The following is a 24,399-nucleotide window of genomic DNA, read 5'->3' on the forward strand; positions in this document are numbered from 1 at the left end:
GAAGATGGTGTGCTTTTGGTCTCAGCACTGAACTGTAGCAGTCATGTCCCTGTGCGGTGCTATAGCTCTGTGAGACCTAAGGATAGGACAATCGAAGGAAAGATGATACATCACAGGTTTAACACTGAGCCCAGTACATGTTGGGACAGGACAGCAGGAGCTTGGTGGGGTTTGTGGGCATCCCCATGGATTCATGGATATAGAGTCTCATTGGTAACTGTCTGACAGCAGCTTTGTGCTAGCTGGGCTGGAACAAAAGGATCACAGGGCAGCCATCAACATATTGCCAGGGAATTCTCGACTCTAAGGCGGGGACTCTGTGTCGGACATGCAGCTGGCCTCTGCAGCTCTGTACTCCCTTCCGCAGGAGTCCCTAAAGCAGGACCGGACCAGGCCGTAGCTGGAGTGGTCTCATAACTAGTGATTCTGTACTCTTGCAACGGTGCCAGATGCCTCCCTTCTGATGCTACACGAGTCTCGGCATGCAAGGAGGGAAAAATCTGACCTGTCACGATTTAAGGGTCACACTCATTTTTTGGAGACCTTTGTGCTTTGGTTGCAGGAACCAAACACACAACACCCTCCTCATCCTTCACAACTGTTATTGCCTCCTGTCTTTACTCCTTTGATTTTGCTGGGTCCTCCTTAATATTGCTATGCAGTGGTTAGCAATAATAATAGCACTAATAATAATAAGAGGGTGGAATGATTCTAGCATGTATGCGTGGCTAAAAGAATAACCTTTGCATGCTCTAGAAAAACAAATAAAACCATTTTCCCTTTGCTTCGACCCCACCTTGGGAGAACAACCAGCCTTCTTTTAATGCTATTTGTTTGGGGCCCTCATTCCCACTAGAGGTGACTGAAGCCATCCACAGGGAACCGCTAAGGACCATGTGGTTCACTCTTGATCCACCTGAGACCTATTACTATTATTATGTTCTCTTCTGATCTGCTCTAAGGGAGGGCAGTGGAATGACCCTTGATGTGACAGCCCCCTCAGCCCTACAGAGCAGGCAGAAATGTGCCCATTGGGAGAAGAAGCTAATAGCAGTCTCTTACAAAGTCATAAAAGTGCAAGTAGCTGAATGAATTTGATCTGAGCATTAAAAGGAGAATGTTAACATGGAGAGAGGAATAAGAGGCTAAGGCTGAGTTCTGGTGACTCCCCAGCTCTAGCCTTTGCCACCAACAGGCTACAAAAGTGCAGCTGGAGCTGCTAATACACGAACATCCAAGAGGAATTGAGAGGGCGAAGGTCTATATCAGCATATGAACCATCCTATGCAAGTGAATACTGTTTATGCAGCAGGCATAGGCTCATACAGGTGAGGTCTGCTGCAAATTTGGGTAGCCAAGAGTGCACATGCAGGTACACCTGGGTGCAATATGTACTCATAAATGTATACTAGTATGAGTAGATTACATGTGCACACACACATACACGCTCGCAAATTGCATGTAGAGTTAAATAGCCATGCACAACCTCCGATGTAAATCATGGGTGCCTAGATGCAAAGATGCCTTAACAACTATCATCTGCATAGTCCCAAATATCAGGGACAAGTTTCAGCTCTGGCATAAGCAACTAGAACTCTACTCATTTTCTTACATCAGGGCTGAATTTAGCTTCAGATGTGCATTCATGCATAAAATGATTTCCTGTGTATGCAAATATATTTGCATGCTATTGTCCTGATTCTCTGCTCCCTTAGACTGAGCTGATACTGAGAGAATGCCATTGATTTCAGGAGAATTAGAGCATTAGAGAGCTGGTGGAGCTGAGTGCAGAATTGGGCCCTCCGTGTCTAGTTTCAAGCTTGCTTCGACCAGTATAAATGAGGAATAACTACACTGAAGTCAGTGTAGTTAGACTACTTTTACACACCCTATGTGGGTGTGTGAAATGGCAGAGGGTGGATGTTTGTTCCATGTGACCATGCATATTACAAAAGCAAATCTACATGGATATTTGTGTGGGCTGCCAATATCTCATTCCAGTGGGGGGGGGAAAAAACATTTATAGCTGCCATACACAGAAGGTAAACAGAAATAAGCCAGTTTAGCAAGGGCCAACATGCTAAAATATACAGCAATTTAACAAAATGGAAATTATGCCATGTCTTAGTCTAAACCAGATGCTTGTTGGATCCTAGAGATGCAGAACTGCTCTCTTTCCCCCTACTCTTTCCTTGGATATCTCAACAACCAGGAAGCAGTGAAGAAGAGGAAAGGCGTCTCAGCTGAGATCTGGAAACCAGTAATTTTCCTGCTCCCCAAATCAGCATTTTCAAGTGAAAATGGGCAGAGGGAAGCGGATGGTACACTGTATTCCATGCCTCAGCACTCTCCAGAGATGCAAGCAGGACAGAAAAAAACAACACCTGCCATCTGCTCACGGTGGCAATACATTAAATCAAAAAAATAAGAAGCGAAGCCCAGGGCAGAGCTAGGAACAAGTGACAGATTTGACAGAGAGAGAAGTGAGAGATGGTGGAGGGAGGGAGGGAAAAAGATGTAAAAGCAGAAGGAATAGAGAAAGGCAACTTAACATTTCAAAGCAAGTAGCAGAGTTAATGTATAGTTCTTGGAGGAGAGTTTCCCACCTACAAAAATCACCCCCACCCCAAAACTTCATTGTGGCTTTTGAAGGATGTACATCATTGCAAAGGTTACGTTCCACAGTGCCTGGTGCCCCTGCCAGTCAAAACTCAAAAGTAGTTGAAAGGGAACTATAAAAGAAAAGGAGCCTATGTCTTCAAAGGTCACTGCCAAGCAATTTTATTCTCTACTATATCGGTTTGATATTCCAAGCTAAAAAGAAAGCAGGTGACATCCTGCTGTGATTAAAAGGCAGGGTTAAATTTCAGTGGTTTGTTGTGGCTGCTTGTTAAATTGAAACAAGTCTCTACGACAGGATAAGCCAAAGTAGGTCGGGACTGTGCAACAAAGCAGATTTTTGTCCAGAATAGATCAGATTTGATTAAAAAAAAAAGTTTCTCGGGTCCAGGGTGGCATTTGTGGTGAAAACGAGAGAGCAAGCTCAGATCAGCCGGTACCTTGAAAGGTAGGGCCCTCATCGGAGCAACAGAAGAGCCAGGTTCATGTCTCGGCTCTGAATGAGGCAGTGCATTAACTGAGAGAGGCCTTTGACGGGAGAATAATTCTCCTCTCTCCTTGATTTGAAATCATTCAGATGTATTAGCCTCCTGAATTCATGATCACTTTGCAAGGCAGGTTGAGGTAAAATTGAAGGACCCACACTTTGATGTGGGTAGTAAGTGATTAGGTTACCAATTTTCTTTCAAATATCTCTAAAAAGGGAAGACATTAATACATTTTTTTTTCTTTTTGTTTTGCAAAACATCCCCTCCTTTTTTCAAACAGCTTGAACTGCTATGATGTTTCAATGCCTTAGGTTTTCCAGTCTCCCGAGGTGACAAATGTGCTGTTTATTTTCATTTGTAAGAATTGTGAAATGTATTCTTAACTGATGCCAATAAGGCTAAAATAGATGTTCTTCTATGTGTGTTGTTTATTCATTGATTTAAATTTGAACACCAAGTGAGGATCTGGAGACGTAGGTTCAAACTTTAGAAGCAATAAATAAATAAGTTTAATTTCAGCAACCATAATTAAAGAGTCATTTCTTTTTAAATCTACTAACTTGACTATGTCAACGTATTTTTAAGCACCAGCAACTAACTGCTGATCTTTAAAAATTCCTTCTTTCTTAGTTACTCCTAAAGGTCATGTAGTATCATTCTAATTATAAAAATCTCTACCCTCCCTTTCTCTCAGACCCATTACCTCTCCTTTTAACTGGAGGGCAATGAATAACAATCCCATTTCTCTCTTTTAGGTTACTACTGAATATAGAATGTACTATTTATTCTACGCTTTTGTGTCTAAGAGAGACTTGCTCTCAATATCACCTCCGCATCCTTTCAAGGCCTGTGGCATGCATGATAAGATCTGCCTTTCTATAATATATACAATTAGGAAATTAGACTATGTCCTAGCCCCAGTGAAAAGATAGTTGAAATAAATACCTCTCTCTCCATATCTGTCTACTGAGCCAGTCCCCCTTCTTGCTACAAATGTAGAATGACAAATAAGAGTGGAAATGATAATATGCCTGGTGGTGTTGACTTAAACAAATCAGGCACATCAGTCAGTTAAAAACCCAGCTGCCAGCATCCATTTCATTCTCCTTCACCCAGATTTTATAGTGCTTGTTGGAGGCTCCCTTTCTGCCTGGCTGGCTTTTTAAAACAGAAGCAAAATGCTAAAGACATATTTATCTAAAAGCTTTGCAACGGCATGCTTGGCTGGGTATCTGCTAGGTGCTGCTTGCCTTGTTGTTGTTTTGTGCTTCAAAATCATATGTGTATGTGTTTGTCACTCGGGGATCAGTCAGGATTTTTAAGAACAACTTAGCCAAGTGGCTATGTGAGCCAATTTCTAAATGCTCTCCAGAATTAAAAAAAAAACCCAACAAATTAAATTTGAACCAAGTGGATATTTCCCTTGTCCTTAGTATCCCCACTGGGATTTTTTCTACCTACACACAAACGCTCTATAATTAAAGAGACCTTGAGGAGCAGGAAGCATTACGTCAGCCATGTATGGCTAACTGAAAACTCATAATGCTCATTGCCCTATGGATCAGATGGTAACGAGAGCCTCTAAGTTAGCCAATTAACTCTCTCCCAAAGTAGAACATTCTGCTGATCAAGCTGGTGAAGGAAATCAGTTCCTCTACAAATGCTAACTTGGCCCTGCTGCTTCCAGAGAGGCTGAGAAGAGGAGGAGCTTGGCTCATTATTTCCAAGTTTTCTGAGTCACTCCTCAATCTCAGACAAGTGCTGGGATATGGAAAAAAAAAAGAAAGAAAAAGGGCTGTTCATTAAATCCACAGAGACCAAACTCCAAAGACAGTTGGAAGCAGGTCTAAATCCTGCCATGTAGAAGTCAGCGAGAAGTCACTATATAATGTCAACAGCTGCTTTAGCCGTAATGGGAAACCACTTATTCACTAACTCTGAGAATGCCGCTTTCCCTCTGTCTCCTTTATAGCTGTATCACTAGGGTCCTATTTGCTCCAGGCCCACAGTATCTCTCCATTTTTCTCTGACCTTTGTAAAAGAAAGAGGCAACGTATCTCTCATAATGCTTCTCGAAGAGGCACAGACCCATTATGAGCACAGGAGGTGGGGATTTGAGTACCTTTCTCTAGGCAGCTGGTGGTTAGGGTTGTGCCGGCACCGGACACTGAGGCCAAAGAGTTTGCGGGCAGTGCGCTGGATCTTCTGACGCTGCGCCTCCAAGGAGCTCTGGAGGAGCTTGTATCGGTTCTGAAGATCCCAGTCATTACCCCAGTGCTGGTGGATGCTCCCGATGGTCAGGAAATGGTTGTTAGGTAGCCTTTTCATGAAGGATTTAAACTCATCTGTAAATGCACAACACAGGTAGAGAGACTCTCACTGTCCTGAAATGTAAGTGTTCCACACTAGTGGGATAGAGAAGCAATAAGGATTGTGGTGCAGTCGGTTATTAATGACCAGCTAAGGGAAGCTGGTGGTTGTTAATCCTGAGTTTTGTCATTACTCCCTCCCCGCTTGCTTGTTTATGCTACTGTATGGGGAAATTAAAACTAAAGCATATGAGGACTGAGGTGTTATCTTTTAATTATACACAAGACATAACGAAAATAATTTAGAAAATTAGAAAATAATTTAGAAAATATTTTTTTTCTTAAAAAACAAAAAAAAGGGCACGTGAGAAATTTCAGTTGTGGTTTTGTTTCCTTTTATTTAAGAGTGCAGGGGAAACAGACAGAAATCACATTATTTCCCAAAATAGAGCATTTGGTTTCTACCAAGTTCTGTATGCAATCTCCGGGTCTTGCTAAAAGGAAAGGCTTTCTTGTCTACACTTGAGTTACAAAGGAGAGGTATCCCCAAAAGGAAAAGCCTGGGAGCTGTTTCCATTGAAACCAGTTGTAAGTTCAAAATTGGAAATTTTCATGAAAAAAGTTACTGATTTGAAATCTTCCATTTTTGCCCCATAAAAATCACCAGGCTGGAAAATGAAAAGATAGTCACTTTCTCCTCATTCTTGTTTTATTTTCCTTCCAAATGCTTTCTCCTTTTTCATCCTTCTTTTTTAGTTTAAAAAGGAACAAGAAAAAACTAGGGGAAAACAGAAACAGTATCAAAATAATTAAAAATAAACATTTAAAAAATTTTAAATTGTCATGGAAATTTTCAAAATATTGACTACCGTTTCACAAAATAGTGCCTGCCCTTCAATCAGCTCTGGTTCATTTCTAACTCCTTAGCAGAGAAAGTCTGTGTATTAGCCATCCAGATAGATGGATGGATAGACAGATAGTCATTCTGTGCTCATAACTAGGGAATCTGAGCACCTAATAAAAACATAATTATCACCACCACACTATAAAGGCCCACAGGACATCTGGTTTTCTCTGTCCTTCCCAAAGGCAGCTGGGAGAGGTTTTTTTTAATCATCTTGAATCATCTCTCAGGTTTCAACTCAATTTATAATGTAGCTTAAATCCCCCCATCCCTCCTCCCCAAAAATGATTCTCTCCTGTTTCCTGGCCCTCTGAATCTATCATTGCGTATAATTGCTTTTGTTGACCATGCTGATTATTCCTAGTACCTTTTAGCAATAAAAGCCCTGTGTTTGCTTCCCGCCCCTTATAAATCAATTTCCTCCAAAGCCTGTTTGTGCAAAAGAACAACCGCTTTTTCCTTTGATGATGAATGTGCCACAATTTCGTAGAGACGACGGGGTGAAATTTCAGTGCAACATATGCATTTGGATACCAATAGTGTAACCTTGGACATAAACCCAGCCAGCAAAATAACAGCTGCATGGAGTTAGTTTCAAAACCCATGGTGGCACTTCAAGAAAAGCAGTTTCTTAGTTTGTTATCTATACAACAATAGCATTTATAGGCTGCAGTTGAAATTAGGGTCCCATTGTGCTTTGGCATTATAACCTAAGACTTTTATATCCCAGAGAGCTTAAAAACTAAGTAGTGAGACTGGATAGATTTTTTTTTATTTTTTTTGGTGATATAGAACATGATGAAATTGCTTTGACTATATCTCTTAGAACATACTAGAGTTTCCCTTCTTGCTGTGACATCCAGCATGTCATGGAAGTCTAAAAATTGTGGATCATTATAATAGATGTAGTCTGGTTGGGGTGCCTAGCCCATGGAAGACAATGCCTGATGCACATGAGATACCTCAATAACCATTTCAGTGAGGCATTCTGGAAGTACTTGCAAGTACAAATTTTTATTTTTGCAGATATTTATTTGTTTGTTTCTTTGGGGGCATTTGATATCCCATAAAAAGTTTTAAATGTCCATCAGGAAACAGACACTGGTGCAAAAAATTTACATTTAATTCAAAATTCAACTTTCCATCCAAAACCAGTTCTGATGCAATACATTTGCTGAGTACCTACAAAAGGGCAAGGCAGAAACAGGCAGTGTTATTAAACCAGCTTTCCAGACAGGGAAGTAAACACGAGAGATTAAAGTACAGATCCGGAGCAGGGGCAAATCATTGTAGAATCAATGATTTTAAAAGAAGTAACCCCAAATGATACTAGCTCATAATTTGCTCTGACGTCATTTTCTGAAGGTCACACACAAGTCTGTGGCAGACCAAGACCTGAACTTAAATCTTTTGAGTCATGATCAAATGTCTAAGTTCAATCTAAACACAGGGCCAGTCTCTCATTTGCTTTTCGACCAGAAGAACTCCATAGAGTAACACTGAAATTTCCCATAATGCCCTCTTCCATATATGAAAACTGAATGAATACTGAAATAATCAGGAGACTGTATTATTATTATCATTATTATTATTATTATTATTAAAATAAAGAAGTAAAATGTGAATGATAGCTATAGCATCTTTCACTTCACAGCTACTTTATGTGAAAAATTGATTATTGAGAGAAATTGATTATTATATAAGACTTGTAAATACAATCTACACACAGGGCTCATTTTATCTACTATGGAGATGCATCCTCCCCTAGCGCTGGATGTAGCAGCATCTTATCTGTTCGCTGCCACATAACAGCATATGCTGAAGAAACTACAAGGGAATTTTAGGGAGACAGATTATAATTACCTGGGAATGGGGGAATTGGTCTATCTTCATACCCCAGGTAATACTGGGAAATACTGCATGGGATCTTTAAGAGCAAGAGTGGTTAGGATATGAGAGTATGCTTCTGCTTTGCACTACTGTCGAGTAGGAGTCATCCCATCTAGGTCATGGGTAGGTTCTCAGGAAATGTAATGGATGTATTTCCATTGACTATATTGAGCTACATCAGCTGAGGATCTGGCTCAGTGGAGTGGCAGAGGTGTAAAACCAGTGTGAAAGCAGAAACACTCACAGCAGCACTGAATACCATTTCCATGCACTGAAATGAAGGGCAATTCTCTGTAGATCACTAGGGCTAAGCACAGACAGTCAAAAAAAGCCCAAGGCTGAATTGACTCAGTCTTTGCAGGTAAGACTAAACTGTGTAGATTGAACTGATAAGCAAGTGAACAGACATTCACTTTTGATTCCAGAAATGCAGCCACATGCCTGCAGTGGCCCAGGCCAGAAGCCAGGGGTGCTAAAGCATGCTTCCCTGCTCAACTGGAGTAGACAGCATGGGCCAAGGCTAGCCCACCCACCCTGTGAGGGGGGCAGGGGGCTTGCAGGGAGGTGCAAAACATCCTGGGATGCTGGGGGACTGTGAATTAACTTGAATCTGGAGGGGATCTGGGACAGAAGTTCAATAAAACGATTTAACTTAAATCAATTAAGTCTGATACTACATCCGTCTAGGTTTATCTTAAACTAGTTTCAGCCATTTTGAAAGTGGTTTATGGGGCACTGAACATCTGTTGTGTTACAGATTTGAATTGGTTTCCAATCACTTATACTGTTTTATGTGTAATTTCTGTCCCTGGTTCACAGGGACACTGCAGCTCCTACACTTACCCCACAAGGAGTCAGGGGCCTATGAACCAATGAGCAATAAAAGACCAGTTTGGAAATACATTGCAAAGGCCTCCTGGCAGAATTTCCTATAAGTAATTTGTCTAAGGCCACACTGTTTCCCCATTGGACAAACGCCTGAACAGAAAACTTTTCTTTTAAAGACCCAAATTGTGTAAAATATCATTAATTTCAAAACCACAGCAAAACTGGCAAAAAGTCAAACGTGTCTCAGCTTTCCTTTGGGTGCATATCTTTCCACAGAGCTCCAATAAAAAACCCAAAACAAACCTGGTAAGACAGCCCCTTCCTAACTACTTATATTCCCATGTCAGAGGCAAATACAATTTAGCCACAAGCACTACACAGTGCATGTCGCAGGGGACTGGCTAGTACTGTCATTCATGATTTCTACTGCAGAAATGCCTTGTCTAGGCAAGGATTTTTATTTTAAAAAATCATCCTTAAAGCCATCAGACACAGGTACTCAGAGGAAGGAACATTGTTTTTTTGACAAAACAGCCTTTTTTGTACAAAATGTCTGCTTTCCAGGGACATTTTTCATTGTCCACACACACATGCACAGAAAAAAGCATTTGTTTGCCAAAAATTCCTCCCCTCTCACTAAAATAAGAAATGGGGGGGGGGGGAGAAGTGAATAATTTCTGCAGGAAAGAAACCCATTTTCCCAAGCTGCTCTTACCATTATCACTAGGTTTCCATATATATATGCTATATATATATATAACTAAAAAAGAGCCTTTTTGCCTAGTTACCTGAATTCTCCAGATCTTTATAGGCTTCAGTCCAGGACTTGGCCATGTTTGCCAGTGTGTACTCCATGATCTGAATGTCGGTGATGGGACAGTTGCATTGTGGGAATTCTTCAGCACACTGGCAGCTACACTGGCTGTTCCGACACACGTACTCTCCCTCTCCATTGCACATGATGTAACTCAATGCAGACTGGACAAATTTCTCCTGTAAATACTGAGGGAAAATGATCTGGAGACCTGGCAGGGAGACAAGAGGAGGGAATGTGAAAATAAGCAGTTTGGGTTGCTGTTCTTTTTTTAAAACTTGTTTCATTAACAGCTTGGGAAAGTGACACAAAGGAATTAAGTGCTGTTATCAGATTTCTTTCTTAACTGTGATGAGCAAGGAATTTGGGGTGCGAGTTTTATGCCTCAGGTGCGGCACGGTTGGCAAGCTGAGATTGGATCTCATCTGCCAGCCGTCCGGAGGTTATGGCATGAAACACCATCCCACAAGGCTTAGAAAATACATCAGCATATGAAAAACGAATGGAGAGAGTTTTTTTAGGCGTGAGTCCTTTAAAATGTACATTGTTGTACTGTCGGGTGCTAGGAATCCATAGTCCCAGACCACTACTTTAGAAAAGGCTGCCTATATTCCTCCACAGCTTGTTTTGCCCCACACTGGGATGGAGACAATCTTTGGGCTCTGTATTCCCAGTGTCTCCCACATACGGTGAATTTTTCAGTGACATCCACTAACTATTTGTTGAGATGTAATGAATATTACATCTGAACAAGTAGTTAGGTAGGTAACCTATAAGTACATAAGGGATGTGCATCAGGATCTGGGGGAACGCCTGTTCACCAGAGCACCCCAAAGGATGACAAGGTCCAATGGTCACAGACCCCTGCAAGACCATTTTAGGCTGGACATAAACTTCTTTACTGTCCGAACCCCCAAGGCCTGGAATAGACTCCCCTCAGAAGTGGTGCAAGCATCTACTCTGGACATTTTAAAGAAACATTTGGATGCTTATCTTGCTGGGATCTTTTGCCCCTAGATGACTTCCTGCCCCTTTGGCAGAGGGCTGCACCCAATGATCTTACAAGGTCCCTTCCAGCCCTAATATCTATGAAATGTATTAGGCTATTCTAACATATTTCACAGGAGATTAAATAGCTCGCATACTGAAGAAATACAGGAACTATCCAGGGGAAAAGAAAGAGAGAGAGAGAGGGAGAGAGAGAAAGATTTGCACAGGTGCCTAGGAGAGTTATGCACCCAATTCCCACTGAATTTCAATAGGAATGGGGGTATGTGATTCCTTTCAGCTCATTTGTAAATCCCCAGTTTATGGTTTATGTGTCAGGTCCTATGAGGTTGCAAACTGGCTTCATTCCACTGACTAAAATGGAAATATGAAGATATATACCAAAATCTGCCTTCCCACATTGACTGCTAGATAAGCGTAAGTGCTGGTGTGTGCATGTGGGCACAAGGGCTTGTGTGTGAAGAGGATATGAGTGGCAGTCTAAGTGTTTCCCCCCATACACGCTGTACATATTTTCCTGTGCTCTCCCGGTGAAGCCCGGGTCTGTGGGCTCCCTGCAGATGGCCCAGGGCCCTTTAGGATTCACAGCTGTTTCCTTGTACCTGATAAGTTCTGCTTGTCAGACTCCGTCAGCTTCTGAAGCGCACGAGGCAGAGAGAACAATAACTACGAGTGAACCTTTTGCAAGAAGCCTGGCCTGATCGCCTTCCTCATAAAAGGCCCAGGGATTTCAGACTGGCAGATAAAGGAGTTTATGGCTTGAACAGCAGTGCTGAACTCCAGTGTAATGAAGGCATGCGGGTCAATTACCCATCTGTTTGTGTTTCTATTGCTCTGAATTACAGTATCCATCGCTGACAGCTCATTGGAGTGGAATGAAAATAAGACAATAATTCACAGGGTGAAACTGTGCAGAAAGGGCAGGAGGGCTGCGATCTCATTCAGGAGTTCAGCCCCCATCTCTGTGATGGGTCATTTGCACTTCAGGCAATAGAAAGGCAGTGGGGGGTTTCCAAGGGCCCACCTCCCTGCTTGTTTTAGAGGATACCTGTCCTTTCCACGGCACACAAGGGAGTTGCTCAAGTGTGGGGGTATCACCAGTGTAGTAGGGGTGCACTGGACCACCTCTCCTATCTCCCTTGTGCATGAGGCATGGTCTCCGCTGAACAGTAGGCCCACTGGCTGTGAGCTGCCCGGTTGTCTGACCTAATTCTCCATCAAGCACAGAATGGAGGCAGCTGCCAGGCAGAGTGGATACAGTGCCATTTACTACTGGAGGGAATATGTGTGACATGCATGAGGATGGATCATAGGCCAAATTTTCAGAGGCACAGAGCATCCCTCGCCCTCTCAGATTTTCAGATGTGGAGAACCCACAACTCCCAGAAAATTCAATGTTCCTCATGCACATTTCTCTTCAATAATACAAGTCAGTGTTGATGAGAGCTCTGTAAAACAGAAGGCTAAATACAAGAGATGAGTCCTGCTGATGCTTCTTAAAATGGGTCACAATAAAAATCTCAAGGTGCCTCCTTTCAACTACAAGGATTGCAGGTACTGAGCTTCTTGCAGGCTTTTGCCCTAGGTGACTATCTTAGAGTGACATTTCTTTTTCAAACCTTAATACTGAGGTAAGGTGAAGACCTCCAGCTGCCAGTTCCCAAGACTTTAAGCTACTTGCCTTGACAATAGAGAGTGAGCTGTTGAGGATTTTGAGACTTACAAAATGCCTAGAAAATAAGCCCGAGGGCCCTGAAGGTTCATACACTTATTAAGATTATGAGGCAGTAGAAGGCAATGAGCTGGACTCTGCACTTTGCACAAATTTGATCCGAATGGCCAGTGCTAAGGTCTGGGTTCCCCAGAATCAACTTTTCCCTTTGCTTTTACCCTAGAACAGTGAACCCTTTTACACATTTTGAGACTCAAGGCACCTCTTACTCGACTGAAGCCACCCCTTGCTTGATGCAAGGCAGCTCTTGGTAAATGGCTTTAGTTTTCACTCACTTTTTTTGACTACGGAAAAATAATTAGAGCAATTTTTTGGTTGTAAAGAACTCAGAACACAGCAAGTCAGAGTGTTTTAGACCCCTATGTGAAATCTCTGGGGTTATCTTGTGAATCGTCTTAGCACAACCAACAGTTTTAATGTGTGGCCCCCTGTGACACCCTTAAAAGATGCTTAAGGTATCCCAGGGTACCTCAGCAACCCGGTTGAGAATCACTGCCCTAGCAAATGGCTAACCATGGCACCTGAGAGCTTCTTCAACATTTAAAAATATTTATCTTCCTTTCAGCTCACCAAGTTTTCCATTCAGCTGGATGGTAATTAAGTTGATGTGCTTCCAAGTCGTTGCTACATGATGGTGACTATGTTTCATGTATAACAACACGGGTAACCTACTTGGACAGGCCTAGCTGTACATATGGAAAACACGCAGATTTGGCATCCTATTCTTGTCACACACAGACACTCACACTCACACACAGCCTTATGATTGTGTGTTTACACTTGTACATACAGATTCCTGACCATTCATGCACACACCCATGCATGTAAACAAGAACATATGCTGCATGTCCCAGCATATTGCAGAAACACATTTCAAACAAACACTCCCTCCTCAGCCAAACCAAAAGCATGCATGCTCATCTATATAAATATGTGTATCCAGACAGATGCTCACATATAGGTCCTAAATCTCACAGGCACCAGGATTCTTCAACAGTAAGTCACTTATGCTCACTTTCAGACCTCCTCTCATTGCCAGTGCAATAGAAGGCCTTCTAGCCTTGCTAATCAGGCCCTTATTTACAAAGGCTCCAATCCAGCAAAGTATTTATTCATATATTTAACTTCAGTTACACAAGCAGCCCCATTGATTTCCACCTACATATCATTGTGCTTAAATAAGCATGGGTTTGACTGCTTTGCTGTATCAGAAATATAGCACTCAGATATACACATGCCCAGGCACTCACATACTCATACGAACATGCAGGTGTATCCAATAAATGCAGCCCTACACCTTTAAAATTCCACATATACTGAAAGAGGGGAATGTCCTGGGTTGTTTTTTTTTTCTCCAGGAACTCCATGGTATGTAAAGAGCTCACCCTCCAGGCTAGGGATTCCCTTTCAGGCCAAATACTAAGGTTGTTGGACTATAACCACCTTGCCTAGGCTTATACTCACATTTACATTACAGCACATACTGTCACACAAAATGCACATAGTTAGCAATACCACACCTGTGCTCTTACACCCAACATGCTTCCTGGAGACACCAAACATTCCTGAGTACTCTAATTCATTGGTCAGCATCCAGACCATTATGAGCATGTAATGCACTGATGTTAGGGGTACCTAGTGAAAAGGTTTACTTTTCATTCCATCCAGGAAGAGCACACACCAACTGCTGAAGCTTCCTTAGCCTGACGAAGGGTTTTTGAACCTGAAAGCTTGCTTGATAACTATTCTGCAACCATTTGGGTTGGTCTAATAAAAGATATCAAATTCACCCAAGGAACCTTGTCTGCCTGGGTACCTAGTGATGAAGCTGGGGTAGGGGCAGGCAGGATACATCGGAGCTGGCAAAGGTTTACGTTCCAAGTTCATCTGGAAAGACAGCTATTGATGGAGAGGTGCTTGAAAACCTACTGTATTACTAGAAGCACCTTTAAATTGCCCTTCAGTTTCAGTTAAATTAAAACTTTTTGCAGGAACAGGCTGACTTCAATGAGGTTCTTGATGGTAGACACTCTCTTGTATTTTTCCAATAATATTAAAGTATTTAGTCTTACTTTTATTGTTTCACTTGATTTAGGTGAGAATGTTATGTTATCTTGAGACATTGGTGTCAATATATTCATGTCCGTTATATTTAATTTATATAATATATTCACTCCCCTTATATTTAATTTGTACATTTTGTGTTTGTGGTACTTAATGTTTCAACAGTTTTGAAACAAAGATTTCGCCGTATGAAAACAAAAACAAAATGACATTATCCAAAAGGAACATTTCAATATATCCAAGTTTTTGATGCCCCCCCTCCCAGCCCAGTATTTTCATTTAAACAAGACATTCCAACATTTCAGCTTTTCATTCTGGTTTGAAGCGAAAACAAACTTCAGTGTCAGCATTTCCCTTGAAGCAGAAATTTCAGTTGCCAGGAAGTTTTACCTACAACTTCCAGCTTTACAAGCATGGCAACCCAATCCCAGCAACAATTCATTTCTGAGAGGCAGGATATTCAGTCAGTAGACAGCTGCTGAGGAAGTGAACTAGAACGCCAAGAGAAGACGACAGATATGAGAAGCCATGGAAGGCAAGTGAGTACAAACATGAAAAACCCAACATAGACGTATTAGCATGCATACATATAGTCACACACACACAGTTCCCCTTGTGCACTCCTTCCTTACTGAATGTTTCTATCTATTGGAGATACAAACACTCTCAGGCCTGGCCAATTGTCGCCTTGGGTCCCCCACGATCCACTGGCTGGAAAATTGGCTCCGGGGTCGGACCCAGAGGGTAGTAATTGATGGAAGTCACTCATCGTGGTGTCCTGTGACCAGTGGGGTCCCCCAGGGCTCTGTCCTTGGACCCATACTGTTCAACATCTTCATTAATGATGTGGACACTGGAGTCAGAAGCGGACTGGCCAAGTTCGCCGATGACACCAAACTTTGGGGCAAAGCATCCACACCAGAAGACAGGCGGATGATCCAGGCTGACCTGGACAGGCTCAGCAAGTGGGCGGATGAGAATCTGATGGTGTTCAACGCCGATAAATGCAAGGTTCTCCACCTTGGGAAAAAAAACCCGCAGCATCCTTATAGGCTCGGCAGTGCTATGTTGGCTAGCACTATGGAAGAAAGAGACTTGGGGGTCATCATTGACCACAAGATGAACATGAGCCTGCAATGCGATGCTGCGGCTAGTAAAGCGACCAAAACGCTGGCTTGCATCCATAGATGCTTCTCAAGCAAATCCCGGGACATCATTCTCCCCCTGTACTCGGCCTTAGTGAGGCCGCAGCTGGAGTACTGCGTCCAGTTTTGGGCTCCACAATTCAAAAAGGATGTGGAGAAGCTTGAGAGAGTCCAGAGAAGAGCCACACGCATGATCAGAGGTCAGGGAAGCAGACCCTACGATGACAGGCTGAGAGCCCTGGGGCTCTTTAGCCTGGAAAAGCGCAGGCTCAGGGGTGATCTGATGGCCACCTACAAGTTTATCAGGGGTGACCACCAGTATCTAGGGGAACGTTTGTTCACCAGAGTGCCCCAAGGGATGACGAGGACGAATGGTCACAAACTACTACAAGATCATTTCAGGCTGGACATAAGGAAGAATTTCTTTACTGTCCGAGCCCCCAAGGTCTGGAACAGCCTGCCACCGGAGGTTGTTCAAGCGCCTTCATTGAACACCTTCAAGATGAAACTGGATGCTTATCTTGCTGGGATCCTATGACCCCAGCTGACGTCCTGCCCTTTGGGCGGGGGGCTGGACTCGATGATCTTCCGAGGTCCCTTCCAGCCCTAATGTCTATGAAATCTATGAAATTACATCTGCCTGCTGATCCTTATCTCCTAGAATGGGCCCACCCAAATTCTGGATACGGACTTTGGGTCTGGGCCTCTGAACTTTGGCTCAGGCACTTGCTTGTGAATAAGGTGCTCTCACTTTTCAGGTTGTCCCTAAGATCTGGCTGTGGCAGGTAGGTTTGGAATCAGAAATCCTTCCTGTCATGAAGATACTGCTCTTTTATTGAACTGGCCTCCCAACCAGAGCGACATAAAGGCAGGAACATGGATTTCTGTCAGCAGTTCATGCTCCACTGCTAATCAGATGAGAGGAGGCTAAGTCACGATCCATTACCTGTGACTAATTCTTAATGAGGTCTCGCAAGGCAGCTGAAGAGGAGAGTAAGGATCCCAGATAATTATTCCAAGAACCACCCTCCAGATTGCGTGGATAACATTAAGACATAGCTTTAAAGGTCACTTTGATTTATGAAGAGGAGATCATTCCCTCGGGCCTGCCGTCCAGCCTTTCCCTGTGCTCTGGGCTGGCCAGTGTTGGGGATATCATGTAAACTCGTGGTGTGCCTTCTGCTATTACCCCTCCTTCTCCTGCCCCCCACCACTCGCCTTGGCTGTTCCTGTTTAAACAGCCTGAGCATTCCCCGAGTCTCCCAGAAGACTCCCCAGACGGGGTACCTTATAGATTCATAGATGTTAGGGTCGGAAGGGACCTCAGTAGATCATCGAGTCCGACCCCCTGCATAAGCAGGAAAGAGTGCTGGGTCTAGATGACCCCAGCTAGAAATTCTCCCCTTAATTCTCCCCTTTCTCTTTATTTCTTTCCAAAACTTTTCCTTTTAAAGGATAGCTTTAAAAATGATCTGTTGGGACCAGATTGAAAGTCAGGAAAGCCTTTCTGTTCATTCAGTTAGGGATCAGTCTCTTCAATCTATCATATGGGGGGTTTGATTAGTGCTGATCACCATAGGATATTAAAAGAACAAATTGTCTATTGCTCAACATACAAATTATGGGAGGGCTCATTCTGGTGATCACCAATAGACTTACAATAGCATATTCTTATTTGTAAAGAAAGTAATCTTAAAAATCTACCATGCAATTTGGTAATCAAAACTCAAGTGTCTGGGAAAGCAAGATTAAAACAGGAATGCCAAACTGTAATGTAGTCCATTAATCTGAATCATTAAAGTTTCTGCAGTACACGCATTCCAAAAATAAGGCAATAGGGACAAAATGAATAAAGTTCATATTTCCCTGTTTGTCGAAAATGGGAATAATTGCAATGAATTTCATGCCCAATTAATTTCCTACTCCCAGTGAAGTCAGCAGAAAGACTCCTATTGACCCCTATGAAATCAGTATTTGACATTTAATGAATTAATTAATTTTTCTAATTAAACTATCAGTCTCCAGAGTTGCTCATCAATGGGGTTTGAACCCATGACTTTCAGGTCCAAGATACAGACCTCTAACACTAAAAGATGATGTCCACTAGCTAGGAGCTAACACTTAGTATTTGCCATCCCCAAATATCATATATGGATCATGTTTTAAAAAGGGATAAATATACTTAGCTAATGTCTTCCTCAAATACCATTAGAAATGTATTATATTTATTTGTGGTGATACATATATAAAAATAAAAAGCAGTTTCTACTGAAAATTAGTGGTAGTTGTTCACCTAATTCTCTCAGGCACTTTTGTAACACGCTAGGTGAATTAAGGCATTTTTACAGGCCTAAATGTTTCTTTAATTCTGCCCAACCATCAGAGTTGGGACCCCATTGTGTTGGACGCTGCACAAATGTTTAGGACATCACTGTCCCCATCTCCGGGACCTAACAACACAATTGAAGACGAGGCAGGGATTTCAGCAAACAGTAGGAGACAAGTAGGGAAAGTGATGGAGAAAAGGGTTTAATTTTCTCCTTTCCCGTGTTCACATTCTTCATTCCCTTCTTCCTTTCCCTACCTTGCAGATGAAGTTTGCTCTCAGTGCTTTGCAGAAGGACAGAACTCACAGAGTCCAGATTGTCATAGCTGTTACAGCCCAGGGGGCCAGTCCGAGTTTCTGTTACCTGTACCAAAAGAGAAAAAGAACAACAATAGCAATATTCCCAGGCAGTCCCAGGCCTGTCGCCCTGTCTCTGCTAGCAGGTGCACCCAGCTCTATGCACTAAAGTACATCCTACCTGATGTAGGCTATGTTGTATGGTTGAGAATAAAATATCCTCCAGTGTACAGATGTGGTCAAGTCTGAAATTCAAGCAACTTGATAAAAGATCCACCCATCAGACCCAGTCTTGCTTTGATCTCTCCCTTTTTCTATACAACTACATGTAAATCTGGACCTATACCCTGATGCAGTCCATAGGGGAATCTCTGTTGGATCAGACCAGAAGCCAAGAAAGGAATAATTCCCTGGCATCTCTGCATGGAAACCTAGGTGAGGAGATGGATCAGTGGTGATGCTTAACGCTCCCAAGCCACATGAGCAAGCCTATAAATATTCTAGCTAGAGGGAGACAGAAAATCCTCCTCCCCCCTGCAGTGTAGCCGTTTTTGTGAATGGAGGTTTCCAGCTCTGGAGGAGAGCTGCCCTTCCTGAATTCACAAAGGGCAATTATTTTCTGTCACTGCTTCAGTATCTCAATCTGGCATCCCGTCCATGAGGGAACAGGCTCAGCCAGGAGACACCATAGTATAATAACAGAAGCCGGAGCCTTTCAGAAGTGGCTAACATTGATGTCTTCATCCCGTTTCTCTTCCCTGGAGTTAACTCTGTGACAGTCAAATCCCTCCCCAATGTAGGCTGATGGCTTTCAGAGGAAGAGGTCTTTGTTTGTGGATCCATTTTCTCTCCTTTGTATGCTGCCAGTAGTTCCCCTCCCCACCGCCCCAACTCCCAGCTCGCTATCGCTATCCATTTCATTTCAGATGCCTTTGTAATGCCTCACTGTGGGCTTTTTTCACTCCCTTGTAGTTAATTCACCTGAAAGCTGTTCAACAGACACCACAGCAATGCCTGTAACAGGAAAATATTCAAGGGTGGCACGATGTTGTCCAATATTTCTGCCAGTGGAGAATTGCCTGCTTATGCCCGATCACACAGCCTGGAACAGCAATCCCTTCTTCACCCTTGCCATCACACTGCACTGACTGCTTCTACAGCTCTTCAGCATCACAGCCACTCTCCAGTGCTCATCCCCTTTCCACTGTTACACTCATACTAGATGGACCATCCCCATCCAAATATCACTGCCACACTGGAAGGACCTATGACTGGTACAACAGGATGACTTGTCCCATCTAACCTCAGGACCAAAAGGGAATGACTTATTTTTTGATCTGCAAAGGTGACACGCTGCTGGTAATCCAACAGCAATACCACATTAAACTGTCCCAAATCACTACTGTGTTGGAATAGCTGCCTTGCTCTGCTTGGTTTCCCTTCTTAGACTCTCCTTAGCAGCACAAACCATACTTTGATTGCTCCGGTAGAGATCTGGATCTCATGGAGTCTCCTCATGGTGCCATCACGGTCTACAAAGTAGGAGGAAGCAAGCTGGTGCAGGGCTTCAACACTCTGAGTTGCATTCCCTGACTTCCTGTCAAGTCGGCTTTTGTCCATGTACATGGTCAATGCCTCCTCTCCTGCAAAGGAAAGAAGATAGGTTGTCACTGCCCGCTCCAGAAGACTTACTGCCATACACCATGATATGCATTAAAGCCTGTCTCACTGATCACTCCTGGAGCTCTGTAGTTTAACAAAGCTATTTCCATTCATCAGCATAATGGGGCAGATCCTTGATCTGGTATAAATTGGCCACGCTATATGGCAGTCAATAAATGGTGTAAATCAGCTTCACTGAAATCAATAAGCCAGATTTCCAGCTGGTGTACATCAGCATAGTGTCGTCAAAGTCAATAGGGATAGGTCACTTCATAGGAGCCTTAATCTAGTTCAATACATAGAATGAATAGATGGGTGTAAAGGATAAAAAGATTAGTATTTGCATCTATTTCTCCTCCAGTCTCCTTGCAAAAATTAGTGGCTGAGGAGAAACGTGCATATCAGGGTTTATAGGAAGAAGCAGGATAAACCACCAGCCCGTACCCAATCTGTTCCTTCTGCTGAGCTCAGGTCCCTAAAATTGTGTGAGCAAAAGGTGCAGTGAAATACCACGGTATCAGAATCCATATTAATGAGAATAAAAATCCATATTAATGAGAGCATCACTTCCCCAGAAGTCATGGAGAACAGGGGTGCTGGCAAGTTCAAGTTCCATCAGCAGCAACAAATATTAAGGAATATTTGCTAAATTTTGTAGCCAAAGAAAAGGAAGATGAAAAGCAGAGACTGCAAAGTTTACAAGTGGGGGTTGCTTAAAAATTCTATTAATGACATATGAACCACAAAGAAATCCATCTCACTCTCTGCTACCAGTGCTGGCTTGGCAGGCTGAAAAAAATAGAGTAGAAACAACTATTTTCATCACTAACACCAAGAAATCTAATTCTGGGTACACACAGAGAGCAGATCCTCAGAGTAAGAAGATCCCATTTCTATATCACTAGCTTAAAAAGGAGACTGAACTTTAATTAGAGAAGAAGTAAGTGACACCTGCTGTAATTCCATGGGAGAGCCATTAATAAACATGCTGCTGATGAGGATGATAATAACAGGTCTGGTCAAAAATGTATCCAAACAGTTTTCTGATAAATAAATACTTCAGGTTTTGAGCATTTTTTTTTAAATGAAAAAAAGGAAAGCTGATCTTTTTTGTGGAAAAAAAACCCCTGATTAGTTAAAATCAAAATGTCACCAAAAATCTACTTTTTGTGGAAGCTTTCCTTTGTTTCTTTATCTAAAAGCCAAATTCCTGAAAACAAAAAATGTCATGGAATATTTTGTTTTCATTTCTTTGTTTGTTTTACAGATAAATATTTGGGGTCTGGATCATTTGCCTTAGATGAGGGAAAAAAAAGACATTTTCCAAGGCAGAATCATACTTTTTTTTGGGGTGGCGGGACCAACAACGAGTTAATTTAAATCTCTTCATTTGTTTCAAGGATGCTGTAAAATAACTTGTTTTCTGACCAAAATACTATCGACAGTAGTGTCTAGAGACCTCTGCCAGGGATCCATGGCATTAAGCACTAAAGTTGCAAATAGCAGAAAGATGTTTTCTGGCCCAAAGGGTTTACAATCTAAGTATATGATGAGAGACAACAGGTGTAGACAACAAACAGACAGGAGAAGCACAAGGTAATGAGCTGATTATGATTAGCGGGATAAGCAGTGGTCATATAGCATACCAGCTGCCCGTCCATTGTTGAGTCCTTTGCAGGTTTCATGGCACAGGTGAATTTTAAAAATAGATTTGAAGGAGGAAAATGCATTGGGCTTTGTGGATATTTTTGCCAGGGAGCTCCTCCCAGGCGTAAGTGGAAGCAGGGAAGGAAGAGCACAGAGATTTCTGGGCAGATGGGATGAATCAGAAATACAGGTTGTATTGTAGGGTTAAATTTGTCATTGAAATGAGTGCACTGCACCTCCTAGGGATACGCATGAGATAAATTAGCTGCTTTGTGTCCATTTCCAGACTAGGCTGCTATGCGTAGTGCAGTATGGCCCCGGAGGGACTTGAACTGTAATTTCCTGGACAAGATATTCAACTACCCTGAGAGAGGTAGGCACCCAGATTTTATCAAACTCACACCTCGCTTAAATTCTTCGGAAAGCCCCATGCCCTCATTTATATTGTCCATACATAGACATAAAGGGTGTTTGACCAGGCCTCCACTCAATGTTAATTGGTGGACTTGTCAAAGCAGAGAACATTTAGACAGAAACCAGGCAGTAAGCAGAAACCCAGGTGCTAGAAAACCAGGATTTCAGCTGAAGGTTAGAAGGATAGTCCCAGATATACCCTGTTAAGTAAACTTTGTGAAGCTGGTGGAGTCCCCAGACAGAGTTTCAAGAAACTCTTTTTAGGGTGCCTGAAGATCTGTATTCTGTCCCCAAAGCTGTTGTTATTTTTCCCTTTGAGAAGTGTTGAGATCTCGCCACTGGGAGGAGGAGGGGAAAAAAATCTGAAAAAAGTCTATGAGCTTCAGTACATGCCTTGGGAGATGAGCATCATTCCTGAGAGATGATTGACGATGGCAGGGGGGCATGCGCTGCTAGAAATCTGCTCTGTGTGCATGAGACTAGCAAAAGCACAGCATCCCCACAGAAAAAGAGTGCGTCAAAGCAACCCTTAGATCAAGAGGGGTTAATAGATTTTGCTGCATTATTAAGTCTTAATTTCTCGTTTATTAAGTGAATGCTATGTTCAAAGTTGTCTTCCCTTCAGGGCTTTCCCTGCAAATTAGCTCTCAGCTCTGTGTTCTCCGTCCCTGAGCAAGTATGCCCTAGAAATGACCCTGCACCAATCCCTTTGTCAGAACTAAACTGGAGCATCAGGGCTCGCTCTTTATTGGGCTCCAGGGGGAAGGAGCTGATCTGTAACTGAAAAGCAGCTGAAACGCTGACGGGTGCAAAAGACAACAGTTGTACCAGACTGGCTCATCTCACAGGCTCCCTTAAGCCCGTACAACAGCGCGTACAAACAAAGGGTGGTGCCCATGTTGTTCTTTCATTCCTCAGCTGGTTATAGGTCACATGGAGATTTAAATTAGTCAAAAGCAGTGTTTTCTGGATAAAAGTTTTCTGATGAGGCCTGAGGTCTTTAGAGGGTTAGGGAAACAGTGGGTGCATCTACATGTTCATTAATGCAGTGTAGTTACTGTGCATTAAGTTTAGTACTTATATAATCAAGTGCTAAATGAATGTATAGTAATGGGCATTACTGCACCGGCACATGCCCTTTTAGTGACGTTACTGCGCAGTAGCCTAATAATACTGTGCAGTAGCGTATTTGCACTGTTTGTGCTGCAAGGCACTACTGCACACTTAGCATCTCATGTAGACGCACCCAGTGACTACTAGGAGAACCTCTCTTTGATACCACAAGCATCCAGATTGGCCTGAAAACTCTTCCTGGAATATGTCCCACTCCATGCACAATGCCTGCTCCACAGTCGCTTTGTCTGCATCATCTTTATCATGTTCGTCATCAGGGTGGAGCCTTTATTCCACTCCCCTCAAATCCGGACACTCCCCACTATCTGGACTGATTGAACATTTAGTATTCTCTCCACCAGCAGCTCTCGTTACAAGCCTCTGCATATTTAAAAATGTTGTGTTGTAAAAACAGGAAAAGGAACAAGCCACCGTGAATAATTCACAACCTCGCCCGGGTGAAATTAAAAATATATTTCACCACTGAAGGTCTTTGTTATTTGAAAGGAAGAAAGAAGGGAGAAAGGCTGTCAGTGGAGGGAAAAAATAAAACCACAGGCAAAACTCTGTTCACCTCCGTGGCTGCTTACTTTGTTGACTTGTGCCGTGTAAAATGTGATCCCCAGGAGATGTTCCCTCAACAGAGAAGAGTACTGTCTGCAAAGGATTCATTTAGATCCTGATTCAACAAACCACTCCTATTAAACAATAGATTTAAGCATTGATGGTGTTTGATTGATGGATTGAAAAGGCAGTTAAGGATTTTGGAGTCTTTCAGTCTGAATTCAATAATAGGCAGGGGCACATAATTTCAGCAGCACTATATATGTTTATCTGGCACTGAAGTTGCACATGCCCGAAATGTTTGCAGGGATGCAAGCCAGTCTGATCTCACCCTCATATCTGATTATGTGCAATAGGTTTAAGGAGTTTTCTACAGCCTGAATAGGAAGCATAGCCAAAAAGTCACTATGGACTTCAATACTGCCAACCTATTTCATGTGGAAGGCACTCAGATAGTACAGCGATAGGCAGCAGCACAAAGCCCTGAGATAAGCTACCTTGTTTGTCAGTGCAATATTTTCAGAACAAATACCACTATTTGCCATAAAAGCTATTCAACTGCATGCCCCAAATGG

The 24,399-nt window shown here is 42.6% G+C and overlaps 1 protein-coding gene across 2 annotated transcripts in view; it reads right to left on the minus strand.

The window, feature by feature from the left end:
* BRINP1 (BMP/retinoic acid inducible neural specific 1) overlaps window positions 1-24,399 on the minus strand; it is a 95,410-nt gene that overhangs the window by 4,264 nt on the left and 66,747 nt on the right. For both annotated transcript variants that reach the window (XM_006265526.4, XM_019475922.2), the window contains exons 4-7: window positions 19,898-20,067; window positions 18,386-18,491; window positions 9,827-10,063; window positions 5,230-5,452 (exon numbers count right to left, since the gene is read on the minus strand). In XM_006265526.4, coding sequence (XP_006265588.1) covers window positions 5,230-5,452; window positions 9,827-10,063; window positions 18,386-18,491; window positions 19,898-20,067 — 736 coding nt within the window. The remainder of the gene's footprint in view (window positions 1-5,229; window positions 5,453-9,826; window positions 10,064-18,385; window positions 18,492-19,897; window positions 20,068-24,399) is intronic.

This window comes from Alligator mississippiensis, chromosome 12 (assembly GCF_030867095.1).
Source record: "Alligator mississippiensis isolate rAllMis1 chromosome 12, rAllMis1, whole genome shotgun sequence".
Lineage (NCBI taxonomy): Eukaryota > Metazoa > Chordata > Crocodylia > Alligatoridae > Alligator > Alligator mississippiensis.